General features: G+C 47.8%; 1 protein-coding gene across 1 annotated transcript in view; it reads left to right on the top strand.

The window, feature by feature from the left end:
- The window catches only part of RANBP10 (RAN binding protein 10), a 60663-nt gene that overhangs the window by 20341 nt on the left and 14670 nt on the right, over window positions 1-25652 (top strand). The window contains exons 3-4 of the mRNA XM_045533539.1: window positions 1998-2050; window positions 21786-21953. Of these exons, the coding sequence (XP_045389495.1) occupies window positions 1998-2050; window positions 21786-21953 (221 nt within the window). The remainder of the gene's footprint in view (window positions 1-1997; window positions 2051-21785; window positions 21954-25652) is intronic.

Here is a 25652-nt window from a genome sequence, read left to right as displayed (position 1 = left end):
GCTTTTGGCAGCTTCTACCATGTAAAGTCAGGAAGCTGGTTATTTGGGCTGCTATTTTTCTGGGAAAAAGTGCAAACTTTAACGGGAATCCTGCCAGCAGGCTTAGACTGCCTCTCCTGATGGTCCTTGAAACTAGCCCCTTCTGGCAGGAGGTGGCGGGTGGTTTGTGTGTTTCTGGGAAGGGCTGAGCAGTTCTGTCCAGCTACAGGCTGTATTGGTCCACATCTTTGACCTTGAAGGATCTAACTCTGTGTCCCAAATGCTGCTTAAAATAAAACAAAGCAGAAAACTTCCCTTTGAACTGTGGAATTCTCTCTTTGAAGTGCTGTTCCTTTTCCTTAGTTCCTTTCCCTTCTCTCCCCTTTCCCCTAAGCCCTGTGGGCCAAGATGTCAGGGCCATTGGTCTGTGTCTTTTCCTGGTTCCTGCCTAGCATGATGAAAATAGCTGGTTTCAGAGGAAGGTGGGTAGGTCAGAGCCTTCCCTTCCTGCCTGATCCTCTATTTGGGTGGTAGTGGCTGCTCCCCAAAATCCAGTGGTGCAGCCAGCTAGAGAAAGGCAAAGGGGCATCTGATATAGGTTAGGGACTGGCAGGGGCAGGGGCACTATGGCATGGGGACCCTGGGAGTTAGGTAACAGGTACCTGGGTGTGTGGAGCATGGAGGGAGGGAGGGAGAAAATAGTCCAAGATGGGGAAATGCAGGTGGCAAGGCTCCTTGCAGATTTAAAGTAGGGGACAATCAGAATATAGATGTATAGCCATTTGGAAATGGGCAAATTAAGGCAACCCCATGTAATTGCTTTTTTTTAAAAAAAAAATTCTCTTACTGTGGTAAAATATACGTAACATCAAATTTGCCATTTTAACCATTCTCAAGTATACAGTTCAATGTGTATTCACATTGTGATGCAACCATAAGGTTATACCTCAGCCTTCTTGGTTGGTAGTTTGAGTATTCTGAGCACCTCAGCTACCTGTTGATGTTCATATGTGGTTAACATCAGGCATCATGTGTGGATTTCTTACTCTTAGAAGGCGATGGCTTGTTTCTCTTATTTCTCAGTTCTTGGGGAAATACCTATTTCTTTATATGCTACAAACATTTAGACCAGCAGACCCCAATCTTTTGGCACCAGGGACAGTTTTCATGGAAGACAACTTTTCCACGGACTGGGGAGTGTGGGAATGGTTTCAGGATGAATCAAGCGCATTACATTTATTGTGCACTGTATTTCTATTATTATTACATTGTAATATATAATGAAATAATTATACAACTCATCATAGGTTGGGGATCCCTGATTTAGATGAAAGAAAAAGTTCATTTCTTTTTCTGGCTTGCCTTCTCATGAGTATCACTAAGACATGTTTGACAGAGTTGCTGCAGCATGGGCCCCACCTTGATGTGGCAGCTTAGTTGCTTAAGAACCTGGATGGGAGGATTGGGGAGTCTCGGAGTTCTTGTGCATCACCAACCCCCAGCTTGGCATGGCCTGAGAGGCCAGTGTGAATGTGTTAGGGGAAGGTATTGATGATCCTATATAGGTCCAGCCTGATTGTAGTTTTTCCATGTCCTGGTCCTTGCTGCAGAGTGGCTTGTCACTGTGAGTTTGACTTTGCATTCATTGCTCTGCCAAGCACTACCTAGGATCGAGCTACTTTAGATACTTCTTAGCAAAAGATTCTGCTGCCTTAGCTAGAGCCAGAAGGCCAAGGGACTGGAAGCCATGATTTTGTGATACTTTACTCCAAAACTGATGCCAGTGGTTCATGGTTACATACACACACTGGCCTCTGTTTCTCCAGCTGCATAAGGCATTAGGATGCATTTTATTAGAAAATCAAGATGTGAAGTTTCTCTGAGAATCACTAGTATGTTAAGAGAGTCTCTACATTCATTGCTTTTCTCATTTTTCCATCTCTTAGTAAGAAATATTTGAGAAGGAAGATGCATAATCATTTACTAACCAAAAATTTTTTGTGTGTGCTTTTTTGAAGGTACATGGGAATAGGACTGTCGGCTCAAGGTGTCAACATGAACAGACTTCCTGGTGAGTCACTGTTCAAGAGAACATTTGTTCTCCTCCCCTGATCCAGTCTGTGATGAGAGTCATGGTAGCAGCTGAAAGGCTGGGGAGGACTTTGTTTGCTGGCCACCTACCTCAAGCCAAGCCATTGGGTGGAGGATCCTGAAAGGTGGCCTTTGGGCTGGGATGGTATAGGCTTCCATTCCAAAAATTAATTGACGAGTGATTGTCAGTTATGGAATTTGAACTGTTTGCAGTCAAAACCAGGTGACCTGAGCTTGCTCCCAGTGGGGATACGCCTCAGTTGCCCTTGCTCTTATTGGCCTTTGCTGACCAGCCTAGGACTCAGGCATGTACTGGGAGGAAGACTGCTGCCAACCCTGGCTCCTATTACTTCACCATGGTAAAGATCAAAGTCTTTAAGTGGCCTTCCACGTGGAACCATGGTTGAGGCAATTTCTTAATAAATGGGAGGATATGTGTAAGACTTGGGATGACAGCAGCCTCAGATTAGCAGACTGGTCTGGGCCCTACTGATGGTGCTCCTCTGCCAGCCTGGCACACTTTCAGCTGTTTTCTGCCCAGCAGTTTATACCCAGTGCTGGGCTGGGTACAGTTGAGGAGAAGACAGGCTCCACCATGAGCTCACGGGTTCCAGAAGATGATCCATTGGTCCCTTGAGTGGCAGAACTGACATGGTGCAAGCTGTCCTGACACCATCATGGAGGCAGGCAGAGTCCTTGTGTTTTTGCCCTGGCCGTCTGCTCTTTGTGCCTATGACACAGAAGGCAACTGGCTTTCTCCAAAGAGGGAGTAACACTTAAATTGTATATGTATTTTCCAATCTATGTTTAATATCAATCACAGATTTTTCTCTTATAGACTAATTTCAAACACTTGGAATCTAGCCTTGCTTAGGATTCAACTAATTGTCAGGAATATAATTTTTTTTTTGCTTTGATCTAAGTGAAAACTGGTCTTTCGTTATTAATGAGAAGGTGTGTGTCATGTTTGACTTCTTTGCGTAGCTTTTGTCTGTGCTGTTTGTTATATAAGTTTCTGGTCTTGGCTCAGTAGATGTGTCTATAGTGTCTATAGCTATGCGTCTTAGTGAACAAAGAAAAATAATTTCCTATCAAGGGTATACTGATTCTTAATCTTTTCCTTGCTCTAAATGTACTCTTTGAACTTTTGCACTGCTTCAGTAGTGGAGAAGAGAGACTTTTATGGGCTTAATATATAAAAATAACTACTATAGTCTGTTTTTGGATGGTAGTTTAAGCAACCCTGAACATTGGTTAAATAAATTTTTGTTAATCTTTACAAAAGAAAATTATGCAGCCATAAAAGAATGTGGGGACTCTTTAGGTACCTATTTGGAGTAATCACTAGGATATATTGGTAAGTGAAAAATATAAGATATAGAATCGTATATAATATGCTACCAAATGTGCAAAAAAAGAGAAAACAAACATATCTATATTTACTTACACATGTATCGCACATCTTCAGAAAGCTACAGAAAAATGTGTAACGTTGCCTGTTTCTTGGGAAGGGATGGGTAGCTAGAGACAAGACTGAGAAGGAAAAATTTTCACTTTCAAAGCTTTTGAATTTTCTTTCTTGTGAATGTTATCTGTTTTTAAAATATAAATGAAGTTAAAATAAACAAAACCAAATGCCCCTGCATCAAGAAACCATCATGTCTGTCTTCCAACGCTAATGGAAAAAGTACCTTTTATTAAGCTGATGACTAAGCCTACAATTAATTTCCCTGCAGTATATGAAGAAGTATTGTACCAGAGTATTAAAAGATATGTATTATTTTATTGACAAATCTGTCCTTTGAAAGGAATATGTTGGCCAGGTGAGATGGCTCACACCTGTAATCCTAGCACCCTGGGAAGCCGAGGAGGGAGGATTGCTTGAGGTCAGGAGTTAGAGACCAGTCTGAACAAGAGCAAGACCTCATCTCTATGAAAAAATAGAAAAAAAATTAGCCAGGTGTGGTGGCTCATGCCTGTACTCCCAGCTACTCTGGAGACTGAGGCAGGAGGATAGCCTGAGCCCGGCAGTTTGAGGTTGCAGTGAGCTACGATTGTGCTACTGCACTCTAGCTGGGGCGACAGTGAGACTGTGTCTGAAAAAATAAAAATAAATAATAAGAATATGTTTTAGGATATGATCATTTTGATGTGAATCATGTAAATGTTCGTAATATGATGTTTATTATACAGTTAGTGTTTAAAGAGATTCACTTAATTAGCCTCTTGTGCACAAATAGTATGTAGTCTGTTTGCAATTGTTTTTTAAAAAATGACATTAAGGCCGGGTGCGGTGGCTCACGCCTGTAATCCTAGCACTCTGGGAGGCCGAGGCGGGAGGATCGCTCGAGGTCAGGAGTTCCAGACCAGCCTGAGCAAGAGCGAGACCTCGTCTCTACTAAAAATAGAAAAAATTAGCCAGTCACCTAAAAATAGAAACAAAAAATTAGCCGGGCATCGTGGCTCGCGCCTGTAGTCCCAGCTACCTGGGAGGCTGAGGCAGGAGGATCACTTGAGCCCAGGAGTTTGAGGTTGCTGTGAGCTAGACTGACTCCATGGCACTCATTCTAGCCTGGGCAACAAAGTGAGACTCTGTCTCAAAAAAAAAAAAAAATGACATTAAAAGAATAGTTTATGTAGAGAAACATAAGTAGATGTTAATTGTCTCCCCACCTGTCTTTATGGGTGATAGTTCAACTGCTTTGCTAGTTGCAAAACTGCATTATCAGAGTAAAAGTGTATTTGTAAACTGTATGGAAACTAAAAATTAGGAATAAGACCATTTTCTTATTTAAAAAAAAAGGTGAGACTTTTAGCCCCCCCTGGGCTGGTCTGAGGCCAGCTATTGGTAATGTGCTTTGACATTTCTAATGTAAAATTGTAAGAAAATCCATTTTCCTCACTGGCGCATGTCTTTTTGGCAAGAGAAAGGGGCCTGAGCATTCAGTGGGTGTTGCACTTGTCTTCATTTCACTCTGCCTGCCAGCTCCTCAGGGTTTTCCTTCTTGCCGTATCTGATCATCTCCCTGATTATCCTTAAGGTGGAAAGTAGGAATCAGATTGCATTTCGATAGGGCTTCTCCCTGGGAAGGATGGGTGCCTCTGCCTTTCCCAGGATACAGGCCTGGCTGAATGTCTGGGCAGATCCAGCGCAGGACAGATGTGGGGGCTGAGGAGAGAGTACCCCTCTCAGGAGCGATGATGGGCCCGCCACTGTTCATCCCAGTGCTGAGTTTGCAAGGTCAGAATCCCCCTTGTGCTTTCTTCACTTTCTGGGATCACTTTTTTTTACATATTTTGGTGATGAGCATATATTCTCCAAAACTGAGAGCATCATCATTCATAGACACACCCAAAGGTACTTGCATGTATTTCAATAGGGAGGATGATAGCAGCTAAAGCCTTTCTGCCAGCTGCTTCTGATTTCCAAGAAGCCTTTGGTTGAGATGAAGGCTAATTGGATGGTTTGGATGTGTGGTGGGTGGGAGGGGATTACTGGTGGTGGCCTAGGCTGGGTCCAGACTTTGGTGGTTTTAGATGAGGTGTTTGAGGGCTGGTATATCTCCAGGCTTGCTGGACATCAGTTGGGGCTTCAGCTGTCTGCAGTCAGTGTTGTGTTTATCCCCATTTGCTCAAAGGGTCTTTGTGAGCATTCACATCCCCCTCTGAGATAAGCGTGTACGCAGGTAGGTAGCATACACACTCTTGCTTCCTGTGTTTGGTCGTCATCTGTGTGTGGGGAACCGTTTTGTATGGATGCTTGACCAACCTTTCCTACTTACTGGATATTTGTGTTTGTCTGGAGGAGTTTGCCGTTATGTCCAGTGCTTACGGATATCTCTGTGCAAAATGCTTGTTTTTGCTTCTGATACTATTTATGAGGGGTGTTAATGTTTTAATACAGTTAGTGCTGTGGCCACTAACTACAGGTGTAGACATGGACTATTAACTTGGCTGGCTTCAGCCTTCCCCTAGGGAACTGGGCCAGAGCCTGGCTAAAAGGAGCTAAGTGGCTGAGGGTTCCCAGGACAGGGCAGTGGGGACAATACTGAGCTTCTTCCTTTTCCTGTCTTCACAAACCCACTAGAACTGGACAGCAGGGAGTGGGCCTTCCTGGACTACCACTGCACAGCCCTGGATGGCCAGATGGCTATGCGCTCGCCTTGGCTTCTTTGCAAGGACATGGGTCTTACCATGCCTGTTATAATGTGATACGGTCCTGCCAGCCTTGAATAGGCATCTAGCAGTCTGGGCTATGTTGTGTTGGTGGAAAGGAAGTTTATAAACCTGTTTTAACATGTACATAAGAGCAGCTGTGCATGTCTTACAGTCTCAGCCTGGATTTTTATCATCCCTTTTTCTTGCCTGCTGTATTTGTTTCTTGTGATTCGTGGGCTCCCTATCACAGTGTTTAGTATGTTGGTAGCTGCCCTCTTGCCTCCAAAGAAGAAAATTTAAGATGGAAGAATGAACACAGCCCTTGGTTTTTCAATTGCTTTTGTTTTTTTTCTTTTGTGCATTGAAGAAGTTGTCTATGAAGTGGGTTTTTTAAATAAATGTATACATTAATATGTTTACATACACACATATATATAATTTATTTTTTGTACTGTGACTCAGATATGAAGTGGGTTTCTTTTTCGTTATGTGGCAGCTCTGCCTGCCTGAATGTCTGTCACAGCCACCTTGAGTACCTCCTCTCCAGCATACACACTCTTTCCTCATGTTTTGTCTTGCAAGAGTATTGAGCATGTTGTTGTGAACAGCCCCTCCTGCTTTGTATACTGCTGTAGTCACCATACCCACAGAGTGACCTACTGGGCTGTTTAAAGAAATGGGGACCAGCAGTGGGTGGACAGCAAGGCTTAGCAACAGTAACCAGTGAGAACATGGAGCACACACGCCTCCTCAGGGATGAGGGTCTGCTCCGAGTTGAGAAGGCAGCCTGTCCTTTCCAGGCTCTTTCATTCAAGGCAGTCTGGTCCCCAGTGGATGGCAAGGGCCCATTTGTGCTCTTGTCTGCAGGTCACCTGGAGCTAGGTGTGTGGACTCTGCATGGCACGGAGGGAAGACGGGGAGGTGGTGTTTAGTCCTCTCTGAGCAGGAGCTGCTGGATGACCACATGTTAGCGAGGAGCCCCAGGCAAGCGTAAGAACTGAGACCCGAGGGATGCACCAAGCCCTCCGGCTAGGTGTGGGAGTAAAGTGCCCAGGAGTCATCCCTCCTCAGGTCCTGGCAGCCAGCCTGGATTGCTGGATGGGGACAGGTGTCAGGCTGCTGCTTCAGCATTCTTTCTGAGCAATGGAAGACAACCCTTTGTCATCCTAGAAGAGGCTACTGTAATGAAAAGGATCAGCCTTGATCCTGGGCCAAGGGAGCCCAGGGGTTAGCCCTTTGGGGTGACTCTTCCAGTGTTGCAGGGAAACTTGTCAGTGAAGGTCTTGTCTCCTTGGAGGTCTGTCTTTCCTGCGCAGGGCACTGGCTGGGAACAGCAGCGTTAGCAGCTCTGCGATGGTTCCCTCTCCTGCCGAGCTCCTGGAAAACTGTCTCGAAGCAGCTCTTTTCTCCATGGAGAACTGTTCTTTGGCACTGTCACAGCCTTGAGTGGCAGAGAATCTTTCTTGCCACCCAGGCACTTTGCTTCTATTGGAGGCACTGGTGACCAAGTGTCCCTGTGTTCCAGCCTCTGTCTGTGCTGGATGCTTTATGGACAGTATCTCATTTCATTCTAACCATAACAGCCGTGTTGGTTCATTGTGTACCTACTATGTGTCAGGCCCTGAGCCCAGCACAGAGTACACAGACACAGTTCCTGTCCCTATGGAGAGACAGATGCTTATTATTAATAGATAACCCTGTGGTGGTCTCTTTGCATTTTGGTCAGTGCCAGGAAGGGATAGCACAGGGTGCCATGAGAGTGTGCTAGCCTCAGGCTTTCCTGAAGAAGTGGCATTCAGACTGGGATCTGAAGGATAAGGAGGAGTCAGGTCAGGAGTGGTAGTGTAACAAGGAGTGGGAGAAGGGCAGTTGGGGGAAAGGCGGTTGTGGAGAAAGGAAGAAGGTTCTAGGCAAAGTGAGAAGCACGTGGGAAGGAGGTGGAAAAGAGCTGGGTGCTGAGGAAGTGGATACAGGTCAGTGAGGCTGGTCCAGGTTTCCAGAAGGGCCTGGTGAGGAGTGTGGGTTACCCTGGGTTTTATGGGTAGCTGCTGAGGGGTTTAAGCAGGGTGTCACCTGTCCATATTGGCTTGTAGAGCACAGGTTGGAAGGGCAGGAGCAGGTGTAAAGAGGCCAGTTAAGAGACTGTCTCAGACTGTCTCAGAGGTCGAGAAGAGCATGGGAGTAGCTTAGATCAGAAAGATGGTGAGGATAGGATGGCATGACAAGCCCTCTGAGAGGTAATTCAGCTGGACTTGGTATCTTGAGAGTAGCGGATGACTGTGCTGGTGGTGTGCCTTCAGAGTGTTGCTAATAATTTGTTTCAAGAATGCTTTTTGCCAAGTGCAGTGGCTCATGCCTATAATCCTAGCACTTTGGGAGGCCGAGGTGGAGGATCACTTGAGCCTAGGAGTTTGAGGCTGCAGTGAGCTGTGATTGCAACAGTGCACTCCAGCCTGGGTGACAGTGTGAGACCCTGTCTTTAAAAAAAAAAGAAAGAATGCTTGTGTTAATAAAATGGCTTGGCAATGGCGTTTTTTTGGTTGATTTATTTTTTGTGGGGGTGGTAGAGGCAAGACTCATTTCCCTTGAGGGACCTAGAAGACTCATGTGGCGTATGAGTGGTGACTATGCTTTGCCAGACCCTGAGAGAGCAGTGAAAGGGCAGCTGATGGTCCCTCCAGGTGGGAGTATGCAAGTCACTCCACTGATTCCACTCTGCCCTTGAGCTGGCCATACCTCCTCAAGAAACCTTAGTTGTTTGTTTAAGGTCTAGCAGACAGTGAACCCACTTGCCCCAAACTGAGATTATTTTCCTGCAAAAACCAGGTCCTCATGCATTCCCTATGTCTGCTGACAGCCACTGTCCATCCTGGCCCCCAAGTGGGACTCCTCAGAGTAATCTCACACCCTCCCTCTCTCTCCAGCATGGTTCTGCCACTCCCCAAACATCTCTTTAATCTGTCTGCCCTTCTCCATCCATGCTGTCTTTGCCTCTCCACTGGCTGTGCCCGTGGCCTCCTGATTTGATCCTGCTACCTCGGGCCTCTGCTCCCCGCTCTGTGTACACTGTGCCTGCTGGTTCTGGGCCTCTGGCTCCTGCGCTCAAGGACACAAGCTCCTGCCAGCCTCATCTTCCACCACCTCTTCCCTCCGCACATGCTGTGCACCTGCTCGGGCCCTTCTTCCTTGATGCTCCCTGCAACCTTGCCTGACCCCTTCATCGCTGACCATATCTCTGTGATGCCACCTGCCACCTTGCCTGTGTGACTCCTTAATGTTTACCCAGCTATGTCCTTACTAGGTTGTGAGCTCCTTGGGACCACATCTTTTTATCAACATTCCTCCAGGGTGAGTGCAATGCCTGGCATCATGCGCTTGGGCTTTGGGATGAGGTTGTTCCTGCATTTTGCTGTGCTTTTCCTCAACGTGATGGGCAACTGTGGTTCTGGAACCAGTCTTGAGTCAGGTCTATAGCTGGCCTTCAGCTTGGAGATACCTTCGTTTGGAGCTCAGCCTCACCATACTGCCCTGACCATTGTGGCTGTGATTGTGTGTACGGGCTCTGCCACCACCTTCTACTGTAGGAGTGACTGTTCCCTTTTCTTTCTTTTTTTTTTTTTTTTGAGACAGAGTGCCGCTTTGTTGCCCTGGCTAGAGTGAGTGCCGTGACACCAGCCTAGCTCACATCAACCTCAAACTCCTGGGCTTAAGCGATCCTACTGCCTCAGCCTCCTGAGTAGCTGGGACTACAGGCATTCGCCACCATGCCCGGCTAATTTTTTCCTACATATATTTTTAGTTGTCCATATAATTTCTTTCTATTTTTAGTAGAGACGAGGTCTCGCTCTTGCTCAGGCTGGTCTCGAACTCCTGACCTCGAGCGATCCGCCCGCCTCGGCCTCCCAGAGTGTTAGGATTACAGGCGTGAGCCACCGCGCCCGGCCTTTTTGTTTTCTTTTTTGAGACAAGGTCTCACTCTGTCGCCCAGGCTAGAGTCCGGTGGTATCATCATAGCTCACTGCAGCCTCAAACTCCAGGGCTCAGGCGATCCTCTTGCCTCAGCCTCCCAAGTAGCTGAGACGATAGGCACACACCACCATGCATGGCTAATTTTTGTAGAGATGGGGTTCTTGCTCTTGCTCAGGCTGGTGTTCCCTTTTCTGTATGTCAGGGCTCAGCGTCAGTGCATCAGCTAGGCTCACGTTTGGTCATGTGGGGAAGCAGAGGTCAAGGGCTCTGTTCAGCTTGTGGAACAGACCATGGACTCTGGAGACACATTTGCATCCTGCCAGCTGGGTTACCTGGAGTAAGTTACTTAACCACTCTGTGGCTCAGTTTCCCCATCTGTAAATAGAAGTATACTAATACCTAATTCATATATAGGATGGTTATGAGGATTAAATGAATTAATTCCTATAAAATGTTTAGACTAGTGCCTGACATGAAAAAGGGGTACATAAATATTAGCTATTCTTATTATTGGGAAAGGATATTTTTTCTACCTGAAGAAAAAGTACCTGGACATTTAAAATTCTTTTATGGGCTGGGTGCGGTGGTTCACGCCTGTAATCCTAACACTCTGGGAGGCTGAGGAGGGAGGATGGCTTGAGGTCAGGAGTTCAAGATTAGCCTGAGCAAGAGTGAGACCCTGTCTCTACCAAAAATAGAAAAAATTAGCCGGATATAGTGGTATGCACCTGTAGTCCCAGCTACTCGGGAGGCTGAGGCAGGAGGATTGCTTGAGCCCAGTAGTTTGAGGTTGCTGTGAGCTATGAAGATATCACTGTACTCTAGCCAGGGCGACAAAGCAAGACTCTGTTTCAAAAAAAAAGTTCTTTTATGAATATTTATATATCAGAGTGGATGGAGTTAGCTATAATCAAAACTACCTTTTCTCTCAAGTGGTTGTATCTTCTGTGTTTTAGTAGACATTTTCAGTACATTTGGAGTTGAATTACAGAAGAAGATAGCAGGACGATTAAAGTCAGGACGTTGGTGTTTTGAGTGTTTTTTGGTAGGTTGTACTGACTCAGCAAAGAAATTTTGCCTCTAGAGCTGTCAGGGCAGAAGGCAGGCACTCTGGGGTCTCACTTGGACCCTGGGGTAGATGATGACATAAAGTGCTTCTCCAGTGAGGCTGAGGTGCTCAAACTTTCCTGGGGAGTATATACGCATGTCTTAACTTACACAGTCAGAGGTTTCTGTTGGAAGATGTGGAAGTTTTGATGTTTACCTTTCGCAAGGTGTTTTTTGGCCTCCTTAAGGGTGAAACTAAGGAGCAGGTGTGGCCCCAAAATAAGAATGTCAGAACCCTTGGCTAAATGAGTCAAAAGCAGGTCAAGATGATCTGCAGGCAGGTGTGTGCACCTGCAGCCCCACCCTTGCATTGGTGAGCTGGCAGGGAAGGGCAGGGGTTGGAATCCTGGATTGGGGAAGCAGGGCGAGAAAGTCAGGGCTGTGGATGGAGAGTAGGGTTTGGGCTTCTCCCAAGCCCGGGTGCTTTGGCAGGGTTGGGGAAAGACTAATCTTGCTTCTGTGTCTTGTGCCTCAGACAGAGCCAGGGGCACTCAGACTGTTGATAGGAGGCCCAGCTGCATCAGAGCTGGGTAGCTGATATCTTCCTCCTCCCATTTCTATGGAGGAGGCAGCTGTTTGCTTGGTGTGCCATACATTACCTTAGTTACTACAACCCCTCAGGATAGCATCAGGCCCCTTGAGGCATACTTTCCTGGACTGCAATTGTTGGAATGGCTGGAAGAACCACAGCCAGGGATTGGGGATGGGCATATACCTTCTGAAGCAGGTGGTGCCCGGCAACCAGGCCCTGGCCTGGGGTTGGTGGGAAGAGGAGAGGGGATGTGTGTATGGAGGGTGGGGGCTGTCTGCTTTCCTTCCACAAGATGGTCATGATCAAGTGAGCATCCTTTCCTCTCTCTAGAGGTTACCTTACCAAGCCTTTTCTGAGTGGGCTGTTGGGGGTACTGGCACAGCAGGAAGCTGCTTCTACTGGATAGAACACATTCTGCAAACAGCTGATAATTCACATCTGTATGTGCCATGCAAGAGCAATAGAAGAGATCAGGGCAGAACACCAGGGGTCTGTGTCTGGTAGAGGCTAGTCCCTGCCCATGTGGCAAGCACTGAAAATAAATAACAGGGTGTTTGTAAGGTCCTTCCCCTTTATTCTTCTAAGAGTGCAGCATATGCAGTGAAAGGTGTCTACTTAAAGCAAATACCGGCAGCAGGTGGCTTTATGCAGTGGCTATCCAAGAGAATATTGGCATGTAGATGGGTTTCCAGTAGTCTATTTGTCTGTACCTCCCAAACAGGCACTGCTTCTGTCCCCGTGCTTATAGGCTGAGACCTGTATTGTGCACAGCTGACGAGCCCCCGTCGTGCCCACCATTAACCACCATCTCTCTCCAGAGCATCTTTCATGCCAAGACCTATAATGCTTCACGGGTTCTGCCATAGGGCTGCTCGGTCCCTGTGTGTGGGAAGCCATGCTTCTCTTCAGCTGGGTGAGTCGAGCCATCAGGGCCCTGCTGGGCTTCTTGATGCTCCTCCTCGTGATCCCAGTGGAGCACCTGGGAATAGGCCTCAGCTCCCCTGGTGTGATTCCAGGCACTGTATAAGCCAGTGCCTGACTGAGGCTGGTAGAAGGATGGAGCGCACTAGTTGTCACCCTGTAATTCAGGCCTGTAGCATGCCTCCAGGCAGCACTGCCTGGAAAAGGGATCAGCCAGGAGAGACTCTGAAGCCGTTGGAGCAGCTGCCCAGACCAGGGTTGTGGGAGGAGAGGCTGGGGCTGTGTGCCTGGTGCTGCCAGCCCCTCTGCTTTTCTCATGCTGTCCTTTCTCTGTCTGAGATGCCCTTGGGTAATGACCTGGATGTGAGTGGAGGGATAGATGCCCAGAGTCCTTATAGCTCTGAGTGGCAATGGGTTCTTTAGGGCAGACCAGAACAGGGGGTGGGTCAGCAATTGGGCCCCAGGGGTGGGAAGCTGGGGAAAGCCCCTGGTGGGTCGCATGGTGGTTAATGGTGTCACTGCTGCAGGACTTACTGTGGTCCCTACTGAGGAGCTCATTTCATGCAAGAGGCCCTCTGCTTCCCTGCCGTTCCTCCATAGGTTAACAGCGCCCTTGGCCTTATGGCCGGTCACGCCTGTGTTCCTTTTCCGTGGGCTTCTCTGACCCACAGGACACTAGGCAGCCTTTTGAAGTAAGGCAATTCAGTCAGACCTGGAAATGATTATTCCTGGGCATGGGATTCCTTATCTGTAGGATCCTATTTTCTTCTTCCAAATACTAGTTCTCACCTCTGTTTCATAGAGGTAAAAATTCTAGACTTAACACTGTATTTTTCAGGGCAAGTTAAGGCCTTTTAGATAGGAGATTTCATCGACAGCAGTAGAGCCAGTTCTGAAACCTGAGTTTGTCCGTCTCTGAAAACAGATTCTCAAGTGTCCTCTGATGAGGCTGGGTCCACATCAGGGTAGAGCAGAGCAGAGACTAGTTAACGTTCAGCCGCTTACCTTCCTAGTGCTAGGCAGAGGGGGTCTGTATCCAGAGACCCTGGAAACACTGCAATGCATGTCCTGGGACTCTTTGTGCATGCCCATCTTTCAGGATCTGAGGATGTATGCAGAGTCACAGAGGTCACCCATCCACTGACTTTCCCCAGAGGATCTAAAGGATCTCCGAGAGAAACAAGCAAAAGCCAAACCCAACCCTAGAAGAGAGACCCCACGTCCTGTAGGCTAATGGGTAGTGCTGCCCCTTTCTTTAGCTTGGTTCGGCCTGGACCCAGGTTGTTCTGTGGGGGCCCAAGGTGTTGGCGGGTAGCCTTTCTAGGTGCACTAGATGCCATCAGACCCATGTCCTATTCAGACCCAGCTAGACCCATCCTGGTACCTCTGTCTGGGCCTCTCCTGCCATCATCAATCTTTCTTTTGGGTGGGGAGAGTATAATCTGTGGAAAGCCCCTTTCTGTGCAGTGCTAGCTACATTGTCCCTCACCCCGTGCATGGTTTCAAACTGACACTAGGGCTCTATTTTAGTGGAGGGCCTAGGTGCCAGCAGGAAGACATGCCCCACCTGGCGTCAGCTCCTGGTATCATTAGTACCTGCAGAGGCAGCCTTTTCTCCTCCCTGCTTTTCCATGGCCTCCATGCTGAGCTATCATGAAGGGAAGACCCTGTGCCCAGAGCACTACCTGCCTCTCCTGCAGCTGCCAGAAGTCTTAGGGTTGCATTGATCTTATTTCTTGGTTCAAAAATTCCAAAAGCTCGGGGTAAGAGCCATGGGAGTACCATGACGGTGTTCTCTGATGCCACCCCACGGCATTTGCTAAATGAAAAAATCTCCTTTGCATTTGCATTATCCATGGTCAAGCTGCTCCAGGCAGTGGGTCCTGTCAGGCTTTTCAGGACAGGTGAGGTTATAGGGAAAGAATCTGTCCACTGGCTTTCTGGGGAGTGATGGCTCTGCGTGAGTGACCACCCTTGTGGAGCAGCCTCACCATGATGCGCTGCCCAGGGCACATGGGCTCTCTTCTCAGCAGCTCCCAGGCTCAGGAAACACTTTGGCCATGCCAGCCCAGCACCCTGCCCTCCACAGCCAGCCTTGAGAGTGGCATTCTGAGAGCCACTGGGCATGGCTGTTGAACTCTGCCAAGTGCTGCAAAGGTCAGATGGGCTTCCCAGGAAACTAGAGACAAGCAAGAGTGGAGCAGGTCTGGGGCTGCCTGCTGTGGATGGGCTCACTGGGAAAAGTGGGTAGGCACCAGCCCCACCCCTGCCCACTCCCTCAGGGAAGGAGGGAGCAGGAAATTAGAAGTGCCCAGGCTTGACCACTAAGCTGGTGTTCGAGAAGGTGAAGGAATCTCGCCAGTGGGTGTCTTCTGTGGACTCATGTCCTCCCCCCCGCACATTCTCATTTAATCCTCTCACCATCCCTGAAAGAGAAGTTCAGCTGAGGGAACTCAGGGGCTAAGAAGTGACAGAAATCATAATCAAACACAAGTCTCTCTGACCCAAAGTCGAGCAGTGACTGGGACCCATTTTTGGGGGAGAAGTGACTGGTTTGGTGGTCAGTGCTTGGGCTAGCTTTGTGTGTGAGGCATGGGCTTGCCCCTGTGTGCTGGTCCGCCTTGGGCTGGGACCAGAACCTAGTGGGCCGGCACAGCATCAGCCCCTGCCAGGGTTCTCGGCTAATGAGCTGTTAACTCAGGAGGCTTCCCTTTTGACAGGAGGAGCCCTCTCCATTCCTAACTGCCCTGGGCCTAAGGCCCTAGATGCGTCCTGGCAGGTGGGAGTGGTGTGGGTGGGCTTCTGGAGCGATCATGCTAGAGTCCCTGGCACCCCATGGCGAGTCGCCACCTATAGGGCACTGTAAGCAAGGATGGCATCTGGGAGTGCCAAGGTGATGAACCATTTCCTCAGCCACCCTCACGCTTCTGTGACTGTGACTTTCCGTCTGAGTGATGATGCAGGGGAAGTGGGTGGTACCAAAGTCTCTAAACTAGGCACCTGGGGCGTCCTGGCCCCAATGTGGCTTGGCTTCTCCTTGCATCACTGGCATCTGATAAGTGCCTGACGTGGCTGGGGATAGGCTGTTTTATGTGGGCGCCAGCCTGGCTGGCCATGACTTCTTCCTGGGAGTGACAAGGCTTATTATGCTTGGAGAGGGAAGAATGTTGAGTTGGGTGGCATTCTTTGTCAGAGCATTGTCCCCATTGTGTAGCCCTAGTCATCCTTCTGACCCAGAGCCAGCTGGACGTGACTCCGTGCAGGGCCTGACCCAAGCAGCTGTGTCCACATGTTCTTTTCTGGCCCTCACATCCCACTACCTTCTGCGACAGCTGTCTGGCCTTACCATGAAGGTGACAACACTGATTTCCAGGCACATCTGCAGCCTCACACCAGATCCGCCTAGAGCCGGGTGCCTGCCCATACCTCTGGGGTCCCTGTTTAGAAAATTGCTGACTTTGGCTTCAGGGCAGGAGTGGGGAAGGGCATGTCTGAAGTGAAGGGTGGTGGGGCTGGAGGGAGGCTCACGCAGGCATAGCTGCTGGACCTTCTTCACGGGAAGGGTGGCTCAGTGAGCATCAGTGCCAGGTGACCAGGTTGGGGGCCACCTCAGGAGGGAGGAGGTAACTTCACCATTGCGAATACCTGCTTGGTGCTCACCTGGGTGTCCTCAGAAGAAAGAAGTGAGCTTCTGAGAGTGTTATCCATAAGACCACAGGCCTTCACTTAGCCTCTCAGCGCCTCAGTTTCTCAGCCCTCACGTGGGATTTACTATACCTGCCAGGGGGCTGGAGTCTTAGAACGTTTCTTACAAGTGGACATCTAGAGCCCTTTGACAACAGTGTCTGATCCCTCCCCCATCATTTTGTACAGAAGGGAACTTGGGTCTAAGGAGATGAGTAGGCTTTCATTAATTATATGGTGGCAAGCGGGTGGTGTTTGTCGTTTCCACAGGATGGGAAGGTAGCACCGTGGCCATACGCCACGCTGCTGCAGCAGCCACTGTTACTGAGTGAGGTGTGTAACCTTCTGCTTTTAGCCCCAAAGTGCCTTTTGCACACATACTTATATACACATATTTAGATATAAGGTACAAATCTCACATACACACACAGGCTTTTAATTGTGTTTGGAAAAAATATTGACCATAAGATGATAGCTTCAATGGAAGGTACATTGCAGGGCTGTGATTTTCTTGGAAACGCTTTTAACTTCATAGCACTTGCAAGAACAGGAACCGGGGGGCTGAGGTGTTGCTTCACAGCACTGATAATTCCAGATGCTCAACAGCTTCTTCTATAGCCACAGAGAGTACCATCTTAATTTCCTGTTGCTGCTGTAACAATAGTAGTGACTTGAAATAATCTTCTTACAGTTCTAGAGAACAGAAGTTCTAAAGTCGAGGTGTTTACAGGGCTACATTCTTTCTGAAGGCTCTAGGAAGGAATCCGTTTCCTTCCCTTTTCTAGCTTCTAGAGGCCGCCTGTGTTCCTTGACTCCTGGCCCCTTCCTCCATCTTTCAAAGCCCCCAGTGTGGCATCTGCCATTTTATGAGGACCCTTGTGATTGCATTGGGCCCATCTGGATAATACAGCATAATCTTTCCATTTCAAGAGCTTTAACTTAATCACTTCCACAAAATCCTTTTTACCATGAAAGGTGACATAGTCACAGGTGGTGGGGATTAGGCCGAGGACATCTTTGGCATGCCATACTCATCCTACCACGGGTACTATATGCATTTTCTTCCTTTTAATAAATCCGTATAAATTGATAAATCATTTGGGAATTGAAAACATAGGAAAAATCTCTTTTCCAGCCAGACTGAGATGATGGTGAATCCTGAATTAACTCTAAATAAATTTTTGTTTTTTATTGAGCTCTTTGGTTTTTTAAATTAAAAATCCATATTTATAGCCAGAGTTAAAAATCTAAAAACTCTATGCTAGTTTTGTCAAAATAATTATATGGTTTATTTTTGAAGAAAAGTATTTAAAATCCTTAATTTTTGTATTTTAAGCCTTTGAAAATTTAAGCATCTGTTGTTTTGGTAATGATTATGAACTCCCGTACACAGAGACAAAAATATCTCCCAAATATCCTTGAGTCACTGACTAAGTAGGAGTGGTTCCTCCTGGTGATTTCTTGAGCTTTGATAAATCAAATGGCCAAATTATTGTTAGGTTTTCTAGAGTATCTACTGCTCTGGTCTGAGAAAGTAAAAAAAGGAAAATTTTCAGTTTTTGTCTAGCACCTTCTGGACAGTAAAATCTTCACAAAAGATCTGTCACACAGTATCATCCTTGTGTGAGAAAAGAGGTAGGTTGGCGGCTGGGACTGGTTACCAGTGGGACCCAAATACATACGTGGAGTGTACACCCACCTATCTCACCTCTTAGACTCCTGACATGCTGTGCACTGGGGGAACAGGTCATGAGATCATGTGGCCCTTGCCTTAAGGAGCTCATAGTCTTTGGGAGAAGGGGCAGGGACAGTCCCAGGAATAATGACTGCTGATGGAAGAGGCTCAGGAGGCACCAGGCAGTGCACCATGGATATGGGCAGTGTGCTAGGGAAGCCCAAAGAATGTCATGGGAGACTTCAAGGGGCAGGTATGGGGTTGGATCATGATGCCTTGGCAAAAGGGGAGGACCCAGTGGGCACCACTAGCCTGTGGGCATAGTTCTGGGAGGACCCAGAAGATCAGCAAGCCACCCTCTGGAAGGACTCTTTGGCAGGGCTTGGAATGGGCAGTGGCTTTGCTGGGCAGTGTACCCCCGTGGCCACATGAGCAGTGGACTTGGCTTCAGGGCAGGCTGTGCTTGCTGCTCAGGCAGCATTCAGGAGAACCCCACCCTCTCCTCCAGCATCCCAGACCCCTGGCAATACTTGGGCCACACGCACAGGTTGTGTGGTACTCTCCTAATAGGTTGCCACATTGTGGTCAATTACTGCCTTGCATGTGCGAAGTGCCCACGCTCCACCTGAGGGATGGGGGCCTGGGGAAGGAGAGGACTACTGTGGCTGGCGTGGCCCACGGGTGTAGATCCTGAGTTTAGGAAACTGGAGGGTGTGTCTGGGCTGTCAGGCATAGTTTGAGCCAGAGCTGGAGGGATGATTGTCACTTTGTTCCTTACTGCTGTCCAGCTGGCTGCCCTTCATCTATAGCTTTCTATAGACCAGGGGAACAGCCGCTGCTGTCAGGAGCCATAGGGCCTCCTGAGTTGATGCCAGAGGAGAGGCCTTGACTGTGGAGGCCTCATCAGCCTGCCTCTTGGTAGGGGAACAGGCATCTCTGTGCTTCAGAAGAGCTGTTTCCCTGATGTCAACTGATCTGTGTACCCACCAGCAAAAGGAAGGCCTCTCTCACTGCTGAGCCTGGTGGGCTTAGGAGTTGGCTTGATGCTGAGACCAGCAGCCTGTCCCCTGAGGCAGGCAGTTCCAGTGTCTCTGGGGAATAGGGAAGGTGAAAACAGAGCCTGGCTCCAGGTACAGGCCTTGGCCCTACTGAAGCCAGTCCCAAGCAGTTCCCATACTGTTTTCTTCGTGATGCAGTGGGAAGATGATGGAGCGGGCAGCAGGGCTCTGGGCCCTCTACCTATCACTGAGAGCCATTCAACTTTGGCCACTGTGGGCTCTGGAGAATCTTTGTTTATCAGAGGCTTCCTGGCTAAAAGGCTTGGAATGGGTGCTGTGACCATGAGGGGCAACATGCCCTTGAGCTCACCAGTCCAAATGCAGGCAGAGCTTGGGCTCCAGGGTCTGGTCTGCTCCATCTCTCCAGTCATGCCCTGCCTCCCTTGTCAATCCCTGGCCTGTCATCCATTTGTTCTCACCACCACACCTTTGCTTACAGCCTGCTCACACCTGTGCCCTCACCCTGCCCACAGGCACACTGGTACTGTGGATGATTGAGCCCTGCCCCTTCTGACCTACTCAGATCCTCCAGTGCCCTGCACCCACTGACCTGTCCTCCCAGGGGAGTGCTTCCGCCCTTGGGAGGGGAGGGATGTGCTTGAGCATGTTCCATGAGCATGCTGCTCAGACCCCAAGGAGGCAGGCAGACACTGGGGAAGCTACCTAGCGGGGCTGCCTGGGGAATAGACCTGCCTGCCAGCCTCTCAGCTTGGCACCCGGTGCGGGTCCTGGGCTTGCCATGGCCCTGAGGACTCCATTTCTGCTCCTTAGCCAGGCAGGACCCCTTGCAGCTCCCACCTCCACCCCACCCCCATCCTACCTGTATTCATGCCTTTGCCTATACATCCTCCTCCCAGAATGACTTTCTTCACTCCCCCTTCCCTTGTATAAAACCTTGGTACACTCAAAGGTCTCACTTCTGTTCTCATGAATTTGGTTTTTTGTTTGTTTGTTTGTTTTGTTTTGAGTCAGGGTATTGCTCTGTCACCCAGGCTAGAGTACTGTGGCATCATCATAGCTTACTGCAACCTCAAACTCCTGGCCTCAAGCAGTCCTCCTGCTTCAGCCTCCCAAAAGTGTTAGGATTATAGGCATGAGCCACTGCGCCTGGCCTGTTCTCATGATATCTGTTCAGCATTGTATTGGAGGGCCTAGTCAGTGTGGCAAGGCAAGACAAAGAAATAAAAGGGATAAAGATTGGAAAGGAAGAAATAACTCTTTATTCTCAGACAATATAATCATCTATATAAAAAAAAACCCAAACGGACTTCCAAAAAGCTACCAAGAACTAATCGATGAGTTTAGCAAAGTTGCAGGATACCAAGTGAATATATAAAATCAACTACTGGATATATTCATGTGTGTATATATATATATATATATATATATATATATATATATATACACATATATATATATGCACACACACATGCACACATGTACACACATATACATATTTAATAGCTTTATTGAGATAAAATATATGTGCCATACTATTCACCCATTTTCTTAAATTTTTTTAAATTAAAAAAATCTTTTTTATCCCTGATCTCTCTGCCTACCATTCACCCATTTAAAGTGTACAATTCAGTAGTTTTTAGCATATTTAAAGAACTGTGCAACCATCATTGTAATCTAATTTTATAGTATTCTTATCACCTAAAAAAGAAACCTTGATTCCATTCTCTACCTCCAAAATCAATTCTATTTTGATATAATAGCAGGAAACAATTAGACGTTGAAATTTTAAAATACCATTTTATAATAGCATAAAAATTGAAATACTTAGAGATAAATATGTCAAAACATTGCTGAGAGAAATTAAAGAAGATGAATAATATAATAAATAAATAATGGAGAGATATGCCATGTTCACAGATTGGAATAATTTATATTGTTAAGCTTCTCTTCTCTCCGATTGATCTATAGATTCAATACAGTCCCACTCAAGATCCCAAGAGACCTTTAAAAGATACTGTTAAGAAAATGAAGGCAAGCCACGGACTGGAAGAAAATACTGACAGAACATATAAAAGGACTTATTCCAAAATATACCTAGAACCTTTAGAGCTTAATATGATAAAGAAACCAATAAAAATGGGTTAAAGATGTGAGTAGACAATTGAATCATTTCCTAATGAACAGATGGCAAATAAGTACATGAAAAGATGCTCCACATCCTTGGTCATTGGGGAAATGCATATTAAAACCACAGTGATATTAAAACCCATATATGCCCAGTAAAAAGGCTAAAAGAAAACAAAAAAAAACACATGACCAACTGAGAATACCAAGTACTGATGAGGATATGGAACTCATACATTGCTGGTGGGAATGCAAAATAGCACAGCTACTTTGGAAAACAGTTTGGTAGTTTCTTATCAAGTTAAACATAGACTTATCTTATGACCCAGCAATACCACTTGTAAGTATTTACCCAAGAGAAATGAAAACATATGTCTGTGCAAAGACTCTATGCAAATATTTGTTGGCTTTATTCATAATAGCCAAAAATTTGAAATAACTCAAATGTCATCAACCAGTGAATGGATAGACAAACTGTGGTTTGTACAAACATCTACTCAGCTATTGCTGCTCTCTTCCCTCACAGGTTGGGACAAACATTCCTATGGCTACCATGGTGATGATGGGCATTCCTTCTGCTCCTCGGGGACTGGCCAGCCCTATGGTCCCACATTCACCACAGGAGATGTAATCGGCTGCTGCGTCAACCTCATCAATGGTACCTGCTTCTACACCAAGAATGGCCACAGCCTTGGTGGGTACATAGGGGACATTGGAGGATCTGCCTGGTGGAGCCACATTGGTTGGTGAGAGGCTCAGGAGCAGGTCTTGAAGTCAAAGCAGTGTCACGGAGCCTCTGCTGAGCTCTGGGGAACTGCAGCCATTTCCAGGCTTTGGAGCTCTTTAAGGTGAATGGAGGGTAGCAGGGGCATGCCCTTTGTTAATCCATCCATTCAGCGGCATTTATGAAGCCCAGAGTGAGTGCTGAGAGTGCAGCAGTGTTCTGGTCATGATCCTGGCTCTTTTGGCAATTGTTGGAGCAGGGTTTGGCAGTGGATGAGAAGTTTGAGGGGCCCAACTACATAGTTGACAGTGCTGGTGGTTTGCATGCCTGTTACCTGGCCCAGACTTGGCTGGCCCTTCTGGTGGTCAGGGTGCCGGTTGCTGTGGAGCAGCAGTGACGGCTGTACTAGTACAGGAGGGAAACAGACAGGCTGGAGTCAGAAGGCACCAGAGCTCCTCTGGCCTGTTTGCGGTTAATAAGCAGCAACCTGGCCTGAGTTACATTGAAAAAGGCCTCTTTGGTGACACCATGAAGAATGGCCCCGGAGTAAAGACCAGGGGAAGAGACAGGTGGGCAGTGGTGATGGGTGCAGGAAGTGGGGAACAGGCCTGACAAAGGGCCAGGAGTGGCTCAACAAGGCTTAGTGACAGGTGGGATGCACTTGCAAGAAGGCAAGGTGGGAATCTGGCTGGATTTGTGGTGCTATTAACCAAGATAATCCGGAGGAATAGCACTCAGTAGAGGAGGATGGGGGCCTGTAGGATCCCTCGGAGGAACGATCCCATACAAGTGTAGACATTTAGGATTAGAACTTAAGAGAGACTTTGGCTATACTGATACCTTGCCCTACTGGGTGCTGACTGGTATTTGGCCACCTTGGTCTCAAGACGGTGCCTAACTGCTGGGCCTGCCTGCCTGGGTTTGCAGAGGTCTCTCTGCAGTTCTCGCAGAGTGGTAGAGTGAGGAGAGGACTGACAGAACCCTGCCAGCCAGGCTACCACAAGCCCTGCCAGGAAAGGGAGTTGGGCATTTCACTTGGAACCCAACTCCTAGGAGGCCCACTTCCCCTGGCTTAGGGGGACAGTAGAAAGGTGGCTGCCAGTCCTTGCATCCCTTCCATGGCTTCTCCAGGAGAGGCTCCTAGCCAGAATCAGGGGACCTGAGTGGGAATTGGGTTTGCTAGTGGCCAGGGCTGAGTGACCAGGAGCCAGCATTCCTCAACAGGGCAGTTGGATGCCCCAGCCCAGAGCAGGCAGGAAAGCCTGGAGAGCTGGGCAGCTAAGAACATAGCACAGACACTGTAGAGCTGACTAGGTGCACATTGGCGAAACCCTCCTCTGAAACTGATGGCCACCTGGCTGCAGCTGCTGGTGCCCAGCTGGTGAGGAGCTAGCAGCTGGCAGGCGGGGCCACAGTTTCAAGAAGGCTGTTTGCTCCCCACTCAGCTCTCTGACTCCAGCGATTTCGCGGCTCTGAGTTCTGCTGTCAGAGTCCCAGGGGCCACTGTTGTGGGCTCTCACCCTGTACCCAAGCCCCCCTTCAACTTTAGATACCTGCCCTCCTCACATCCCTCTGGCTTGTCCACATTTTGCTCAGCATAGCATCTGCTGTGGGACACAGGGTTTGGGGCATACTCTCCTGTCCCCTCTGCATCTGCACCTACCTCCTCTGGGCCATAAATGTGTACCAGGACCAGCAAAAGGCCATGAGCTCTTTGTCAGCCAAGTCCCACAGGGAGTTCATGGCCACTCTAATGTCAGCTCAAATTCCTAGGCTTGTTTTTAAAACGCATGTTGCTAGTGGATGCTTTTTACAGACCCCATGCAAGACCTTACATCTTGTAATTATCATTATTTCTTTTTCTTTTTCTTTATTTGTTTTTCAGTCACTTGTGCCTGATATTTTTTTTCTTGTAGAGGTAATCTCTCCATGTTGCCCTGACTGGTCTTGAACTCCTGGCCTCAAGCGATCCTGCTGCCTTGGCCTCCCAAAGTGCTGGGATTACAGGCATGAGCCACTGTGCCCAGGCCACATCTTGTAATTAAACTTCATTTAGTAGTATATTACCTATTTTTCTAGCCTGTCAAGATCTTTTGTGGTCTTGCTTATTCTATTTCAAATATTTGATATCCTTTTCAGTGTGGTATTAACCTAAAATTTGTCAAACCTATTTGTGTGTGTTTTCACGAAGTTATTGATTAAAAATATTGAAAGAGGCTGGGGATGGTGGCTCATACCTGTAATCCTAGCACTTTGGGAGTCTGAGGTACGAGGATCGTTTGAGGCGAGGAGTTTTCTGTTTTATGTTTTGTTTTTTTTTTTGAGACAGAGTCTCACTCTCTCGCCTAGGGTAGAGTACCGTCACGTCAGCCTAGCTCACAGCAACCTCAAACTCCTGGGCTCAAGTGATCCTCCTGCCTCAGCCTCCCGAGTAGCTGGGATTACAGGCACGCGCCACCATGCCCGGCTAATTTTTTCTATTTTTTTTTTTTTTTTTTTTAGTTGTTTGGCTAATTTCTTTCTATTTTTAGTAGAGATGGGGTCTCTCTCTTGCTCAGGCTGGTCTTGAACTCCTGAGCTCAAGCAATCCTCCCGCCTCAGCCTCCCAGAGTGCTAGGATTACAGGCATGAGCCACCGCGCCTGGCCAAGGCTAGGAGTTTGAGACCAGCCTGAGCAACATAGTGAGACCCTGTTTCTACAAAAAATAGAAAAATTAAGGCCAGGTATGGTGGCTCACACCTGTAATCTTAGCACTCTGGGAAGCCGAGGAGGGAGGATCGCTTGAGGTCAAGAGTTTGAGATGAGCCTGAACAAGAGTGAGACCCCATCTCTACTAAACAATAGAAAAAATTAGGCGGGTGTGATGGCACATGCCTGTAGTCCCAGCTGATTGGGAGGCTGAGGCAGGAGGATTGATTGAGCCCAGGAGTTTGAGGTTGCAGTGAGCTATAATAACACCATTGCACTCTAGCTTGGGCTACAGAGCAAGACCCTGTCTCAAAAAAAAAAAAAAAAAAAGTGTTTGTGTCTACACACACACACACACACACACACACACACGAAGAGGACAAGGCTAAGATTTGAGCCCTTCAGTGTACAATTGAGCTTGTCCAGGAAGACACTAGCCATTTACGAATCACTTAGATATGTTAGCTTGAAACTCATGTTTTTCCATCTTATCTACCAGGATATTATTGAGACCTTACTGAAAAATGTATATGGCCTGTCCCTTGTGTTTTCTATATTATGAAGTTTAATGGAAAGGCAATGAAATTGGAGTGACATACTGCTTGGTGAATCTTCTAATGTCCCTGTTAATTTTTCGCAAGCCATCTTGTCAATAATGTGTTTCAGAATCTAACCCTCCCCCCTTTAGAGCAGCAGACTGACCTCTCTTGCTCTGGCCTCCCTGTTCCTTCCTCTGTCACAGCACTTGACCTATGTGCCATTGGTCATTTGTGCAATCGTTAATCACATGCCATCCCTTGCTGGAGTCAGCATCCCTTTGAGGGCCAGGCTTGCAGCTGTTTCCCTAGTCCCATAAGAGGGCCTGGCTCCCAGGGGCCTCAGCAGTAACATGGCTGCCGTCTCATCCACAGGCAGGCCATGTCTTCACATAGCTCTGTGCGCTCTCACAAGGTCTTTACATTCTCAGCCTCAGTGACTCC

The sequence above is a fragment of the Lemur catta genome, chromosome 20, assembly GCF_020740605.2.
Source record: "Lemur catta isolate mLemCat1 chromosome 20, mLemCat1.pri, whole genome shotgun sequence".
In the NCBI taxonomy this organism is placed as follows: Eukaryota; Metazoa; Chordata; class Mammalia; order Primates; family Lemuridae; genus Lemur; species Lemur catta.
The sequence above is the reverse complement of the archived record's forward strand: the minus strand, read 5'-3'. Positions and strand labels throughout refer to the sequence as shown.